The sequence below is a fragment of the Pistacia vera genome, unplaced genomic scaffold, assembly GCF_008641045.1.
Source record: "Pistacia vera cultivar Batoury unplaced genomic scaffold, PisVer_v2 Contig140, whole genome shotgun sequence".
NCBI lineage: Eukaryota > Viridiplantae > Streptophyta > Magnoliopsida > Sapindales > Anacardiaceae > Pistacia > Pistacia vera.
Window position 1 is genome coordinate 155,419 of NW_022195467.1, and position 16,344 is coordinate 171,762.

At 32.9% G+C, this 16,344-nt stretch overlaps 2 protein-coding genes and 1 pseudogene across 2 annotated transcripts; 2 read left to right on the top strand and 1 right to left on the bottom strand.

The window, feature by feature from the left end:
• Window positions 1–2,590: 2,590 nt before the first annotated feature.
• LOC116123166 lies at window positions 2,591–6,418 on the top strand (annotated as a pseudogene).
• Window positions 6,419–6,782: 364 nt separating this feature from the next.
• On the bottom strand, window positions 6,783–7,575 carry LOC116123079. The gene is made up of 3 exons (XM_031408864.1): window positions 7,319–7,575; window positions 7,127–7,196; window positions 6,783–6,983 (listed from the first exon to the last, which is right to left on the bottom strand). The coding sequence occupies exons 1-3, from the start codon at window positions 7,458–7,460 to the stop codon at window positions 6,839–6,841; spliced, it is 357 nt and encodes a 118-aa protein (XP_031264724.1). The 5' UTR covers window positions 7,461–7,575; the 3' UTR covers window positions 6,783–6,838.
• An 824-nt stretch (window positions 7,576–8,399) lies between these two features.
• LOC116123152 (alpha-1,6-mannosyl-glycoprotein 2-beta-N-acetylglucosaminyltransferase) lies at window positions 8,400–10,393 on the top strand. Its single transcript, XM_031408958.1, has one exon. It carries the CDS (start codon window positions 8,993–8,995, stop codon window positions 10,298–10,300), a length of 1,308 nt encoding a protein of 435 aa, XP_031264818.1. The 5' UTR covers window positions 8,400–8,992; the 3' UTR covers window positions 10,301–10,393.
• The last annotated feature ends 5,951 nt before the right edge of the window (window positions 10,394–16,344 follow it).

Consider the following 16,344-nt stretch of genomic DNA (forward strand, 5'->3'; position numbering starts at 1 on the left):
ATTAATGCTTTGGAATCAACAAAAGATGTGCTTTGGAAATTAATGGCAGACAAACTTAATAACAATGTTAAAATTATTCACTGATGAGACATAATTAAAACATGCAAAACACGGGTTGAGTTTATACCCTACGATAGGAAGGATCCAAATTATAGACATACGTATCTTTCTTCTTTGAAAATATCACCCCTAGATGAGAGAGCAAAAGAAGCTCCTGAGTTCAAGTCTCTTCGGACACTAATAGGAGTGTTCTTACCTGGCTGACAGTTCTAGAGTCTTAGAGGATTAATCACCCCAAGCACTAATAGGTGTAACTCTTATTCGATTGGCAATTACAAACTCTCAAATGATCAGTTGAAGTGTGTACAAGTTACCCTATATGTGTGTGTGTGTGTGTGTGTTTGTTTTACACATGGAAAATATGATAATTATGGTGAGCTAACATTTTTAAGTTAACATTGAACATTACAAGATTAAAGAGCAAAGGACATATTCCCACATGAGGTTTAGCTAAATTTCAAGTTGATATTCCTTATTGCATTTATTTTAGATTCTCACCGTTAAAGTAACACCGTTTAAGAGTGAAAATCTTAAATAAATACAACCAGGGAGAGATATATTTCTCTAAATCTGGGGTGGGAATATATCGTTTACTCAAGATAAAAAAGATGGACCTTATACCTTATTAAATCAGAATAAGTACCAGTTGAAGTGACAAAGAACCACTTCAAGGTTGACTAATCATGCCATGCACACACACATTACACATTAAGGTAATTAATTCAAGGAGAACTTTGTGGAACAATTAGTGTTCCTATCAGAAGAAGAATCTTTAAAAAGTGATGCCAACATTCAACAACCAAACTTTTTTCTTTAGTTGATATAAAAATGATTCTTCCTTCAATAAATTTGCCCAGGGAATATACACTCTCATTAGATTCTGAAAACCCATGTTTTTCATAGGCCACGTTGATATGACTCAACTCAACCAAAGAAATTTGCAAAACTTAGAAGCATCTCTTTGCTCAACTTTTAGCTTGTTATCATTGATTGGATGAACAAAAGAGATACCCACCTCCCCCACTTTCTTCCTATTTGTTACTTTAATCATCCTACATTCTTACACTTATTTTTTCTAAAAGACACTATCCATCTTTCATACTCAATAGGGTTAATTGAAACATTCTAATGCAACTACCAGACATTGTCGAGGAATATACGAGAATATTGACTCGATAAATATCATTTTGTTTTTGTTGAATTTTGATGAGAATTATTGATAAATTAGAGACAGCCCATGGGGGGAGAAAGAATTTGTATGAGTTATATAGTAATCTCTTGACATGTAGCACACAATAGGAGATTTTGCCACCATCTAAGACTACCATTTTTCAAAAGCTAAAGGAAAAAGAATCCAAGTAGGTTTTCTCTTTAACACTATTAAATATAATCACTTAATCAGAATTGTACCTTAAAACAAAAGAAATTCTTTCTTTACATAATGTGTAACTTGGGACTTGAGAATTCCCAATAATTTAGACATCACAAGAATAAAATATAATGCTTGTGAAAAAGAATTTTGTCAAAGATATTATTATAATTTATACATGAAATAACTATTTGGTGAATAGCCACAAAGCTTATCAAATATTCTCAAGGATATATTCGAAACGCATATCAACATCAGCTTATTTTTTAATTCAAGTCAAAATACATGATGACATGAAACTTGAGGTTTTCAACTATTTTAAAGCGAATAATTTTATAGAAATTTTAGTAATTATATTATCTTACATTTAAAGAGTAAAAAAATTAATTTGATAAATTGTATTATTACTTACCAGTCCATAATTTTGTAAATCATATGTATGCTATTATTAAATCAGGAAAAAACAAAATCACAAGAACACAAAATCTGATATTAACAGCTGACCTTATTGTTGCTGTTTTTGACAATTATTGATGGAGGAAGCCAAAGATTAGCAAATAAAATCATGAAACTTGATAAAGAAAAAAATATGCAAGGATAAATAGTAATACTCTATTAATCAGTAACGTGGCAGTCTACTATTTGTCACTGTACGAACTGCACTGAACAGTGTTGTAGTGGCAATCGACATTCTTTTATACCAAACATCAAGAGTCCAACACAGGATCTTCCGAATTCATTGGAGAATAAAAACTTAGTTTTCATTATTCACTTTCCCTTTTTAAACTCTGAGAGAGTGTTAGGAGAGAGATAGATAGGAAATTGCACTTTCAAATAAAATAATTCCATGAGTCATCAAATACACTGATAAATAAAGCTGCAAAAAAATAATGTTGCCTTCCTTTGATTTAATTCTGGTTTCTCGCTTGGGTTTGTGAAATTCAATCATTTCAGTAATGGGTATGTCTAAAATTCACAAGTTTACTAAAGCTGAGACCTTTTTTTTTTTTTTTTTGTTTCTGGGTTTTTTTGTTTCTTGTTTAGTCATGCATTTTCTGGTTATCCAGCATTTTTCAATCTTGTTTGTTAATAAACTTGTGTTGTTTTGACAGAACACTTGAAGATATTAACTGGTTTGTTATTTTTAATTTTTTTTCAGTAATGGGTATGCTAGTGCTAGAAAAGATGGAGAAGGTACTCAGGAGTGAAGAATAGTGAATATGGAGAGGGTTATGAGCAGTCTATGGAGTTTGTACATGGTGAACTCATGTTAGCATCATGGGCATGTGTGTTTTTAGACCCCATGGCTACTTTCTCTCACTCCTCTCGTGTTCAATTCACAGGTTAGCTCCTTTAAGTACTTTTTTCGATTATCTCCTGTGTGTTTGTTTTGTTAAAAGATAAAAATTTGATTAAAAGACATGTAGAACAATTTCTTCCTCATTTCTAGAGTAGTTTGAATTTGGAATTTCGGAGTAGAATTTGTTTTTGTTAATAAACTGAATTTTCCCTTATGTTATGTAGGATTTTCTGTTTTTTCTTCGCTTGAAAGCTTCGTGAATTATCAACTTGTCAAGGAACAATGATAGACTTATGATACATGTTCAGTTGGGGCTAAACTCACTGAAATGCCTTTGCAGGCAGAAAGTTCCTTTTGATGGTTGCTATTTCTATGATTTATGTAAAAAATCCTGATAAGCTTCGGTGAATTATCAATTGTCAAGGAACAATGATAGACTTATAATACATGTTCAGTTGGGGCTAAACTCACTGAAATGCCTTTGCAGGCAGAAATTCTTTGATGGTTGCTATTTCTATGATTTATGTAAAAAAATCCTGATAAATCATACAATAAGTTCAGTTGGCAAGGTCATGGAATTATTTTGAAGAAGTTGTTTGTGAGACACTTTTTCATTTGTAATCTTTCTTTTGATGTTGAATATGTAAGGTGATTTGGGTTTTTGAGTGTATACTGATAATATAAAATTTGTGTTAGTGTAATATTTGAGAATTTGTTGAATTGGGAAATGTTTGCTAGTTTTTGGTTAATGTTATGAGAAAAGAAGGCATCTTCACCGTTTGGTAGTACCATTGGATGCATAATTATGTCAAAAGGAAATGCAGTTTTAGTACTTATTGGACATGTGAAAGTGCTTTCTCAAGAAGGGTTCAAGATTCTTTAGAATATAGCATGCAGTACTAACAGCCACTCATAAATGGAACTTTTGATTTAATCTACATTTATATTTTCAGGTTGCCGCCGCGCCCTTACCAAGACCAGGCAAGGAAGCGAAGTTAAAGTCCTGCCTTTCAACATTATGGCATATTGCAGTGAAAAACATGCAGCATGATAATATGGAGTTAGGTGGCAATCAAGTTGCTGTCACTGGATCATGGGACAATTGGGAGATTGTGTATGGAATTTGTTCTGACTTCATTTTTAAGTTTTGGTTAGTTTTGTTTTATGCCATGACTGACATGGAAAATTTGCCAACTCCTTCATCAGAGAGCCCTTGTGGAGTTTGGGCAGAGATTTTGTTATAATGAAGATGCTTCCATCAGGTGTATACCACTACCGCTTCATCGTTGATGTAGGTTGACCTATGCTCCAGAATTTCCTTGGGAACATTGACACAGGGTGCTTACAATATATTGGATTTGCAGGTAATTTTAAAGCTTCTACTCTGATAATTACTGCATTTTGGGTGGAAGTACATGCCTTTAGCTTTTGTTACCTCTTTTTACTTTTCGGCTGAGCTTTTGACTTTTGTTACCCACAAGTAATATCAGAGAAGAACTAAGAACACCAGAGACTCCTCTTTTTCTTTGCGGCTGAGCTTTTGACTTTTGTTACTCATCTAGTAACGTAGAGAAGAACTATAGTAAGAAACACCAGTGTTTTGTTCTGTACTAATTTATCATAGAAAGTAGCATAACAGAAAGACATTCATTTGGATGTGAACTTTATCGACATGCAAAGTGAATGTACTGTCGTGAAATCAGCTCTCTTTTATTTCCCTACCATACCTAAGCATAGCACAATGATCTCTTGTAAACACATGTGACATGTTTACTTGCACGTTCTTTCATCTTTCAATATGTTAAGTATTGACTCTCAATTGAATCCAATGGACTTATTTATATATTCTCGTTTGATAGTAAATCATTCAACAAACATGTTTCATTTGGGACATATTTGACTTCTAGCCTTGTCATTTAATGTACTATTAAGTATCCAAAGTAAGGGAAATTGAGGAATCTAAATTGTTAGTCCTAGAACTCTGTTTTGTAGATGTACGTGGTAGAGCAATGCTTGCTGTGAATCTACATGCTCCTAAATATGGGCACTCATTAACATCTAAAACCTTGTCAAAATTAACTTGTCAACTTTTGCTGCAGATTTTTTGTTTTATTTTTTTTTTTCCCAATAAGATAATTCAACTAAACGCTAGAGGTATTGAAGTTGGACTTGTAAATATGTGGTGACACAGCTGGTGATTTTATGCTCTAATCTCATGACGTAACATTAAAAAGATATTGGGGTACGGATTAGTAAATTTGTTATCTATAATCTTTCGTCTTCTTTAGCAATCATAGTGTTTTTGCAACAATTTGGTGCGGTTAGTAACCAAGCTAAAGGCAACAGCTCTTCGTTAATAGAAAAGTTGAATTAAGCCCAATTACTACTTTTCTTCCATCGTGTTGTTTCAGCTGCCAATATAGTCGCTTTGGTTTAGGTGTATTTGTAGGTCTTAGACGGGCGTTTGTTTTGGCTATTTTTGCTTAGGATCTAGTTACCTCGAATGTGGTGCATCTAATTGTTCTGGGTTCTTCAATTTACTGTCCTGTTTACAGCAGGGCGCACCACACTTTCATTGACAATGGGAAAATAACTTATCTGATGTCTTCTTTTAGTTTTCGCTTCCTCTCTATTATTGCCATTTATGCAGACAAGATATATAGCATTGAAACCTTCATCTTGAAACTTTTTATCCGCCATTTGCTTCTGTTTTAGCAGTACCAGTTATGGTCATTATTCAACATCTAATTATTGGTTATACACATGTTATGTATTACCGATAAAGTCGATATTTTGTACTATTATATAAGCATATTTGGTTTCAATAATTTTTCTTATACAATGTTGCTCATCCTTTTTCTTCATGCGTGTGCCTTGAAGGTTGAAGTGGAAGCCAGCCATCCGCCTGTAAATAATTGTGATTTGCAGTTTCCCTTGCACAACAGCTACACGTACAATTGTGTTACAGCGGAGTACATACCAGGGGCTCCTAAAAGCCATTCTGAGTTGGATTCTCCGCCTTCCCCATTCTCAAGCTATGACAACAAATCAATAAATGATAATGATTTCAGCAAGCCTCCGCCTGATCTGCCTCCACAACTTCAAATGACATTGTTAAATGAGCCACCATCTTCTATGGCCTGTGAGTCTCTGCAAAGGCCTCAACACACAGTGTTAAACCATCTTTACATCCAAAACAGTGATGTTGGTATGCCTGTGGCGCTTGGATCAACACATCGCTTTCACCAAAAATATGTCACTTTAGTACTATACAAGACTTCACGGAGGTGAATTCTGTTTTCGTACTTAATATCTGAACTTGGGGTTAGCTAATATGTGACATTGTCAAGAAAAATATATTGTTGATGAATATGGTAGGTTAGAAAAGAGATTTGAAGAAAAAAAAATAGTATTTTGCCGTAGAAGCATCCTAATGAAGTTGCTTTACGTTTGAATATAATGTTTACTCCTTGCTTCACCTTTGAGCTTATGTTTCAATTGGAAATCTGCGGATTAACTGGTGGTTGGAGATGTTACATTAGTAATTTACTGACTACTGTGCCTTCTTGAATCTGATAGCTTCGGAAGCAGATTAACTATGATTTGCTTTTTCCAAGCTCATTGTGAGAATGAATCTCAAATTTTAAGTGGAATGCACCAGTGTATCTGGATAATGTATTTAGTTTCAATACAGGTTTTACTATAAAATGCATTCTGTTGGGCAAATGCCCTGAACTGGCTTTCTTTGTTAACAAAAACCAGTAGAGATTGCCTGGCTTTTGGATATGCTGGTATTGATAACTGATGAGCAAAATTAGGACAAAAAGAACAGCGAAAATAAAAATGATGTCATTGATACTTCCTTCTTATTAGGCGCTGCAGTCCATTTGGTAAAATCTTAGGTTCGTTGATTTCAATGAAATGAAATGACATACATTTTTTTACTTCGGTTTATACTCATAAAACGAGAACATTAAATATTAAGAACAAGTGTAACAAACTATAAATGTAGGTTTACATTTGAACCAAAAAGATAACAGTTAAAGATGCCAATGGACAGGACCAAAATCAAATTGATCATGTTATTTTGCCTCTCTTTAACTAGCTACTCATCGAACAGGTACCTTAATCCAACCATTAGCAAAAGCAATGGCTAAGATTACGAAAGGAGTTGACATACCAAATATTATAATGTAAGGAATAGGGGTCTTCATGGGATTCTCCCCTTCTCTTTCTCCTGCTGTTTGCCAAAACCTGCAGTTACCATAGCCCTTTTAATCAATTGATAAACACGTTTAAAGTTTTATAAACGCTACAAACACTCTGTATTGAACAGATGACAGACGAATTAAAGAATGAAGTTAACGCTGCAAAGTTTCAGAGTGTAGAATACTAACTGGTCTGGTTCTTCTTCTCTTGTAACAAACTTTCTTTTTCCTTTTGGCTTGACTTCTCCATCACTTTCCCCTAACATGCATTATCAAAATCTGGTTATCAATTACTGTTTTGATCCATTTTTGCCAAACATATGATATGAAGAACAAACAACAGAATAAACATTAATGCAAATACGAGATACTATCTCTTACCCAAGTTAGCATGAATTTTGAAATGATAAACTCTTGGCTTCAGCGAAGCAGGCATGTAAGTGAGGGGATTCTGTGACCATAACTTGGGTAAAACGGAAACTTTGGTACTGAGAGAAGAAGAGAGGGCCGGTCTGGTTGCCATTTCAACAGAAGTATGTGTTCTCTTTGCCCATCTGCTGACTATCACATAAATGTGACCAGTCACTAGTTTTGGATATGGATGTAGGTGGCACACTGGCACTCATATATTTGCCTTTTCTGATTGCTAACCTTATCTAATCGAACATATGACTAACTTGCCCAAGTAGTCATTTATCCCTCATTTATCAGATTTTTTTGTGTTGTCCCCACCTACTGGGTTGAACAGACAAAAGTATTATTTGAGGTGTTATTATTATACTATTGGTGGCTCCATTTCATTGGCTAATGAACAGAATTATCAAGTAATCCTATCAAGCAACATGATGAAGTTTTATGACTAAACATTTCTTCCCTTGCAAAACACTTAATATAATAAACTACGATCAAATGGAATGGTCTAATTGATTCAAGTTAAAGATAAGTTGAGGTCATTCTGAGCCCATCTTTGGGGTTTCTTTGGACCCAATACCCAGTCAACCAAGTTAGCTGGCAGGGTCAGTCAACCGATTGTATCTTATCAATTTCAATTTTGTTTTTAGTATTCACTGATTTTGTAATATAGAAAATATGTTTTTTTTATTACTTATAATTCAACTTTTTATACTTGTTGTTATGAGATCTATTTCGACAATGTATCCAAAAGTATAATACAGTAAGAAAAATAAACCCCTTTCGTAAACCTATTTTTAAAGGTTATAATTTTATAATTTTGTTATTGTCCTATTTTAAACCGATTGGATGGATAGTTAATAATTGGCGATTCTTCCAAAGATATAAATAGAAACTAAGCTAAATCATTATTTTATAATGATTTATTGATTTCATTTGGAATTAATTAATCTAACACTTGGAAATTACTTCTAAGTTCCGTAGTCCGTACAAATGTAGAGCTTCATTCACTCGCCTACTAACTGGTAACTTCCCATGGGAACTTGCTCAGTTGGTTAACATCACATTGAAAGTCTTGAACTTTCCGCTTCTAGAGACCAACAATTTACACACGTAGTTTATGCCCCTAAAATTACTGCCCAAGAGTCCAAGTATTTTCACTTTCAAAGGTAAAAACAGAAGCATCAAGAAAAGTCTTCTATTGAGAAAATTTCAAGGATGCCTACTTTTTCTTTTCTAGTTCTCAAATTGCATTTTGGAGACTACCCATTCTATAATCGTTGTTTGATCTATTAGCCAATTTTTTATCTCCATATCAACTATAGACTCTTGTGTTTCGGTATTTTTGGGTGCTCAAACTTTGATTTGTTGGTATCCATTTGGGTTGCAGCGAAGCTCGACTTCCGGTTACTGTTTATGGAGCATAAGCAGCTTTGGATGCTTCAACCTCTGTTTGAAGACTGGTTTTGAGGTTTTTGACGCTTACCCTTTTGCTTATTTGATCTCTTCTCAAATGGGTTGTTGCAGTTTTTTTTGTTGCTTCGCTGTTTTTGACTTCAAGTTTTGATTTTCTGATGTGGAGTGAGCTACGGATGTAACTTTAGTTTTTTAGAAAGGTTTGATTATTTGTGTGTGTTGCTTCTTATGGCTCCTAATTACAAGAAACCAAACTTGAGAGCTGCGGCCTTTCGCCGTTTCTTGTCTGTAGTTTTGGTCACATTATTGGGGGTTTTGCTGTTTGTTTTTCTCCTTGGAATCAATTCAGTTTCCGATGTGGCACCTTCTGCAAATGGATTTGATGATGATTTGAATCCAAAGATTGGCGTCTCGGTATCTAGAGAAAAGCTAAGCCTCCCCAAACAGAACAAGTTATCAATACAATTTGAAGAGAGAAACAAGTTGCCCCCAAGAAATGTGGATCTGTATCCAAATTTAGCCAAGGATCATATAGTAATTGTTTTATATGTTCATAATCGGCCTCAATATCTCAAAGTAGTTGTGAAGAGCTTGTCAACTGTGGTGGGTATAAGTGAAACTTTATTGATAGTTAGTCATGACGGGTACTTTGAAGAAATGAACGAGATTATAGATGGTATTAAATTTTGCCAAGTGAAACAGATATTTGCCCCTTACTCACCCCATGTGTTTTCCAATAGTTTTCCTGGTGTATCACTGAATGACTGTAAGGATAAGGAAAATGCAACAGAGAAACATTGTGTAGGGAATCCTGATCAATATGGGAACCATAGGTCGCCGAAAATAGTGTCATTGAAGCATCATTGGTGGTGGATGATGAATACAGTGTGGGATGGACTGGAAGAGACACGGAGACACTCAGGACATATTCTTTTCATAGAGGAGGATCACTTCATTCTTCCAAACGCATATCGCAACTTACAGATGCTTACAAAATTGAAACCTCGGAAATGCCCCGATTGCTATGCTGCAAACTTAGCGCCTTGTGATGTCAATTCAAGGGGAGAAGGAGTGGACACTTTGATTGCAGAAAGGATGGGAAATGTGGGCTATTCCTTTAATCGGACTGTTTGGAGAAAAATCCATAGAAAGGCAAGAGAATTCTGTTTCTTTGATGATTATAATTGGGATATAACAATGTGGGCAACAGTTTATCCCTCATTTGGTGCTCCTGTTTACTCGTTACGAGGGCCAAGGACTAGTGCAATTCATTTTGGAAAGTGTGGTTTGCATCAGGGCCAGGGGGAGAAAGGTGCTTGCATCGATAATGGTATGGTAAACTTTAGAATAGAAGATACTGATAAGATTGCCAACATCAAATCAGAATGGGGGGTGCGTGTCATTCAGAATCAGCCAGGATATAAAGCTGGGTTCAGGGGTTGGGGAGGCTGGGGAGATGAGAGAGATCGCCAGTTGTGCCTGAATTTCGCTCTCATGTATCACCCCTCAAAAACTGCTGCTTCTGGAAGAGTTTAGCTTTCCACGTCTTGATTTTTATGACTTTTGTAACTGATGTGGCACACAATACTTTTTGTTGAGTAGAAAAGAAAGCATACATGAATTTTTGTCTGTTTTTAGCATAGTACTGTCTTTTTACTTAATTTATCATGGTGCAGTCTTAGTAAACGTCTCAAAATCTAAACTCCTAGTCCTTGCAAAACAATAGGTTGTCTTTTGGTTATTAGAACCATTTACAATTGATATTGGATTTCTGGATTCTGATTACTTTATTTTGCTGTTTCTGGCAGATATAAGAGTTTTCATGAGTTTATATATAAAATTATTTAAGTATTCTTTTCTTGTGTGTGTTCAGTCTTGTGCATATCTCTGTGTGCACTTTTATACCATGTTTTAATTGGACAGACACCTACACTTTTAACTTGAAAGTGTTGAGCTTTTATACTTCATATGTGTAGGATTGAACTTATTCCCAAGCAGATATTTCATGGAAACAGTAGTGACCATGGAAATTATATTTTCCTATTGCCCACCAACAGGAAAGATTGGAATCAAAAGAAAAAGACCTTTACAAAAGCCACAGCAAAGGTAGGGCACACTTTGAAAATTGAGTGACCTTATGAATTTACATGACATTTGAGGATATGATTTCTCATTGCTGTTGAATTGGGTGTTTCTATAATTGATTATATTCAGAACTCACAAATTCTGTAAAGTTGAATCATTCATGATCCACCCTTCTGGTTTAGTAACAAGTTCGGACATTAATTTTTCCAGCAAATTGGAATAAAAATCTATTTTGTTGTGCATATTTGGTGATTTTATAGAGGAGGTAGTAGTTTTCACTCTCAATACTAGCTCTAGTAATGCTTCATTCAGTCGAGAGGTAAATTTGTGGGCCTGAATGGAAACAAAACAAGTCATTTCATGGGTAAACCAGGAGATGCACTTGGTATGTCACATCTTCTTTTCCTTTTAGTTCTTCCCCTTTTATTTTCTTTCTTTTTGGGTCAGGATTATTCTTTGAGCTGTGAGTTTTCATCTATCTGCTTTAGAATATTACAGACTTTTTGTAGTTAGCTAAGGTAGATTCTCTTTGTTGTTTCATGTGCTAAGACTACAACAGCGGTCTGTAGTCTGTACTATATTTTATGTAATGTCTAAGCGAAGTTGATTGGTTAAATAGGCTTTCCTATATTTTTCCCTTTCGATGTGATTCAATAAACTCCAGGTGCTGCTATTAATGGTGCAGTTTAGTTTCTCCATGTTGTATGATGTATGACAGACATGGCCAAGTTCAGAAGTTTTAACTGGTCTAATTCTTTCAAATTGATCTGTAGTATAATATCTGCATGGCATCTTATTACTGGAACTCTGGCTGCTTGACATCCTTATACAGGTATACTCCATAAGATTCCATGCCCCATAACACCTCCTTGCATATCTATAATTTCCTGCTTTGCGAATTCTTTGAAGTTCAAATTGTCAAGAGAAGTGCTCATGTGTATCAAAATTCAATAGAAAAGTAATTAGGAAGCAAATTTATATAACCATCATTCTCACATTGTCTCAATTCTCAATTTATTATCTGTCTATGATGATTAATAATAAACAAACTGTAAACTATATATGTTATTATTAGTAAATTATATACGTTCGGATATTTTAATACATAAAACAAAATTCAAATCTTAAATATAATTTCGAAGGGGATTTTGTTGTGTTATAAATATGGTAATCAGATTGACTTTCAGAGTGATCCTATTCTTACGAGTATAGAAATTTCTCCCTTTTTGCATTTCACATAGTGGGGATCTTATTGGGGAACAGAAAAGAGAGACCAGGGTCTTACCTTTCATTCTTATACATGAAAGCGAAACTAATATGATTGTGTTGTTTGGAGATATTTGTCTAAGCTTATAAGCTGATTAAAATAACTTATAAACTCTAAAATTAAGTTGGTATATTTGTTTATAACTTTTTTTGATTTATAAGCTAAAATAAATAAGCTAAGAGAAGATACTCTTCTTTTTTTTATTTTTTTTTACTTATAAACTAGTTTGATCAAGTATATTACTATATTATCTTTATTTAATTTTAAAATTTCATTTTATAATTTATTATTTAATAAAATAATGTAGTATTATTTTTAATCATTTTAATAAAAAAATATATTTATAAATAATATTTTATCAAATAAATCAATTTTTTATCAATCACTTATAAATACTTTAACCAAATATATAATTGTTTAAAATTTTAAATGTTTATAAACGTATATAAACTAATTTTCATAAATTATTCCTTATCCAAACATGAAGATATAAGCCCATTTGGTGCCCCTTTCTTCAGCTGTTGCCAGGTTTCAGAATCTAGCACGAACACTTATGATCATGTTTGGTTGTGATATTGCCACGTGTACGTATTCCACGTGCTATTCCTTTATCTAGACAAACACAAAGACAGAATTGGGATTGGGGACCTCCCTTGATTCTTCTTCTTTAGGCCATTGATTTAAGATACCCACTACGTTTTTTGTTACCTATCTCTGACTATTCTATTCCCTTCTTTCAAAGCCAAACTCCATTCAAACATGGAACCGAATTTTCGTACCAAAGTTCACCTCAACTTTAACCTTTTATTTTAAGGGAGAACGACATTTTCCCACCTAAGTTTTGGCAAAACAACCCTTTCTCACCTTTCAAGTTTTAAATTGACACTTTTTCATCCTTTATTTGACATTATTAATATTTAATTAAAAAGATAAAAATATCTTTAAATATTTGATTTTATAAATTTTTTAATTAGCCAAAAATTTAAATATTAAAAGTAAAAAAAAATAGCTAACCCCAACAAAAAAGTTAGGAATAATGCTATAGAAGTTATTTATTTATTTATAATATCGTCAATATCTCATCACTATTATTCAATAATCCACTAAATTTATAATGTTTTTTATAATATAATGTTTTTCCTTTTTACTAATTGACATAGAAAATCAATATTTCTAATTAATTAAATAAACAAAAGAAAAAATGTATATTTACACTTTAACTAATAAATAATCGAATAAAGACTTTGACTTGACTAAATTTTAATTTATAATAAACTAATTAAGAAATAAATTATTTAAGGGTATTTTCATAGTTTTAATCAAATATTAACAGAAAATACTAACGGAACCTAATGAAGAGTGAGAAAGTGTCATTTTAAAACTTGACGGATGAGAAAGTGTCATTTCACCAAACCTTGGATGGGAAAATATTGTTCTCCCTTATTTTAAAGGACAGTAAGTTAATAATGTCATATTTCAAATTTTAAAACTAGTTCATACAGAAAACGGTTTCAATAAAAAACTGTAATAAATGAAAATTTCAACTTTTATATCCTAAAGTAATGTTTTATTATATTATTTTATCATTATTTCATACAAATAAGAAAAAATTATATAACTTTAAACCAATAGAAATTTATAAGTGAAAACTGTAGTGTGAGAGAATTACTTTCCTCAAGAAAATAATGAAGACCTACATAACTAACAAAATGTTTGTTTTCTTTAGACTTTTATGAAAAATTCCATCGATCACAGTATTAATTTTAGACGCATCCCATGATTCAGAGGTAGGTATTCGGTACCAGTTCACATGTTGATGATCTATGCCCTGGAAAATCTTAACCCTGTTTGTTTCGCTATTTTGAATCATTTTTCTGTTATCTTATTGGGATTAAAAAACAGAATATTTGCTTGTTTACTTATTAAAATCATTATTCTGAAAATTAATCTTAATCAAATAAGATTTTTTATATTAAAAATGAAAAGAGGAGTGACATTTTTTCTATTATTCTATTCTATTCGATTAAAAACATTTTTTCAACTTTATTCAACTAAAAATAATTACTTTTCACTCCTTTTCATCTGAAAATTAATTCAATCAAGACCACCACTGTCGGCCGCTGGCGCTGGAACGATGCACGATCAATTAGATCTAGCTAATCGTGCATCGATCTGACTGTTTTTTGCTAGATCTACAATTAAAGACCTAGCCATTGACGGCCAAATCTACGATTAGAGACATCGCCGTTGACAGCCAGATTCGAGCTAGATCCAACCATTAATGGTAGCCAGATTTTGGCCATTTTTGGCAGCTAGATTTTGGCAATTAACGAGTCAAATCCAACTGGTCGTGCGCAGTTCCAGTGACTGCTGTCCGATGGTGGTGGTTAGTGATCTATAGTGGTTTGGATGAATAGGAATGATTTTGTTAATTTATAAACTTTTATTGTGAGGGGTGTTTAGCTAAAATAATAACTACAAAGGGTTAAAATAATTTAAGTATTTTTTATAAAATGTTTTTAAAAAATTGTATCAAACAATTATTCACTATTTTATTTAAATTTATATAATTTTTAGATATTATACTAAACATGTCCTTAGAATCTATGCTATTCCATTTAATTTAACTCAACTTAAAATTAGTTTTTTAGAATATCGTTTTTTAAATAATCTACCAATCAAGTCTTAATCAGTCACACCCAGATATCAACTTTTTCTTGCAAACACAAGCTTTATTTTTTCTATATACATATATATTTTTATGGCTGAACGACTTATGCATATCCAAGGTTTATCGAAATGACAAGTTGATACCCAAAAGGTTTTGAAACGATAAATAGATACTTTCCGTCATGTTCTGTTAGTGATTTTTATTTGATAATAGTAAAAAGACTAAAATACCCTTAAAAGTTTAATATTTTAGATTTTTATAAATTTAAAAATTTCTAAAAAACGCCCTAAGTTTGCTAATTTGACTAAATACCCCGATATATGAAAATTTTATAAAATAACAAAAACACCCCCGCCACCTGCAGTGCCAGATTCCGGCCACCACTGCCGGAATCTGGTCGAAAAATTGCGTTACGACACAGACCCATTGGATCTGTGTCGTAACGCGTAGATCTTTCATTTTTCGGCAAGATCCGTGGCTGATCTGGCCGGAAAAGGCTAGATCTACGGCCATATTTGGCCGTCGAGACCGGAAACTTGCCGGAAAATTGTGTTACGACACAGACCCATCGGATCTGTGTCGTAACACGTCGATCTGGTATTTTCCGGCAAGATCCGTGGAGGATCTGGCCGAAAAAGGCCAGATCTGGCCGTCGAGGCCGAAAAAGGCCAGACGTAGATCTGGCCTTTTCCGGCCAGATCGGTGTGTTACGACACAGATCCGACGGGTCTGTGTCGTAACACAATTTTCGGGCCAGATTCTGGCGGTGGTGGTCAGAATCTGGCACTGTGGGTGATAGGAGTGTATTTGTTATTTTATAAAATTTTTATATATTGAGGTATTTAGCAAATTAGCAAACCTAGGGGGGTTTTTTAGAAATTTTTAAATTTATAAAAAACTAAAAATTAAACTTTCAAGGGTATTTTAGTCTTTTCACTATTATCTAATGAAAATTACTAATAGAATATGACGAAAGGTACCTATTTATTGTTTTAAAACTTTTTGGATACCAACTTATCGTTTTAACAAATATTGGGTATTTACAGGTCGTTCACCCTATTTTTATTTATATACTTTATATCTTCTTGGAGTATATTAATATTATTTATTAATTTTTTATCATTACTTTATATCTTCTTGGAATTTTGTGCTGAGTCAATTTTTCGTTTAGGAATTCGGATTTTTCCACAGAGATATGAATGTCAGGTTTTAACTTTTAATTTTGTTTGTCTAAGTTTATAAGTTGATCAAACTAATTTATAAACTCTAAAATTAAATTAATTTGTTTGTTTATAATTTTTTTGAGTTTATAAGCTAAAAAAATAAGTTAGAGAGAGGTACTTTTTTTCTTTTATTTATAAACATTCTACTTATAAATTGGTTTGATCAAGTATATTATCACATTATTTTTGTTTAATTTTAAAATTTTATAGTATACCATTGTTTAATATAATATATTTTTTAGTTATTTTATAATAAAATATACTAATAAACCATATTATTAAACACATTAAATATTTATCAGTCACTCATAAATACTTTAACCAATCATATAAT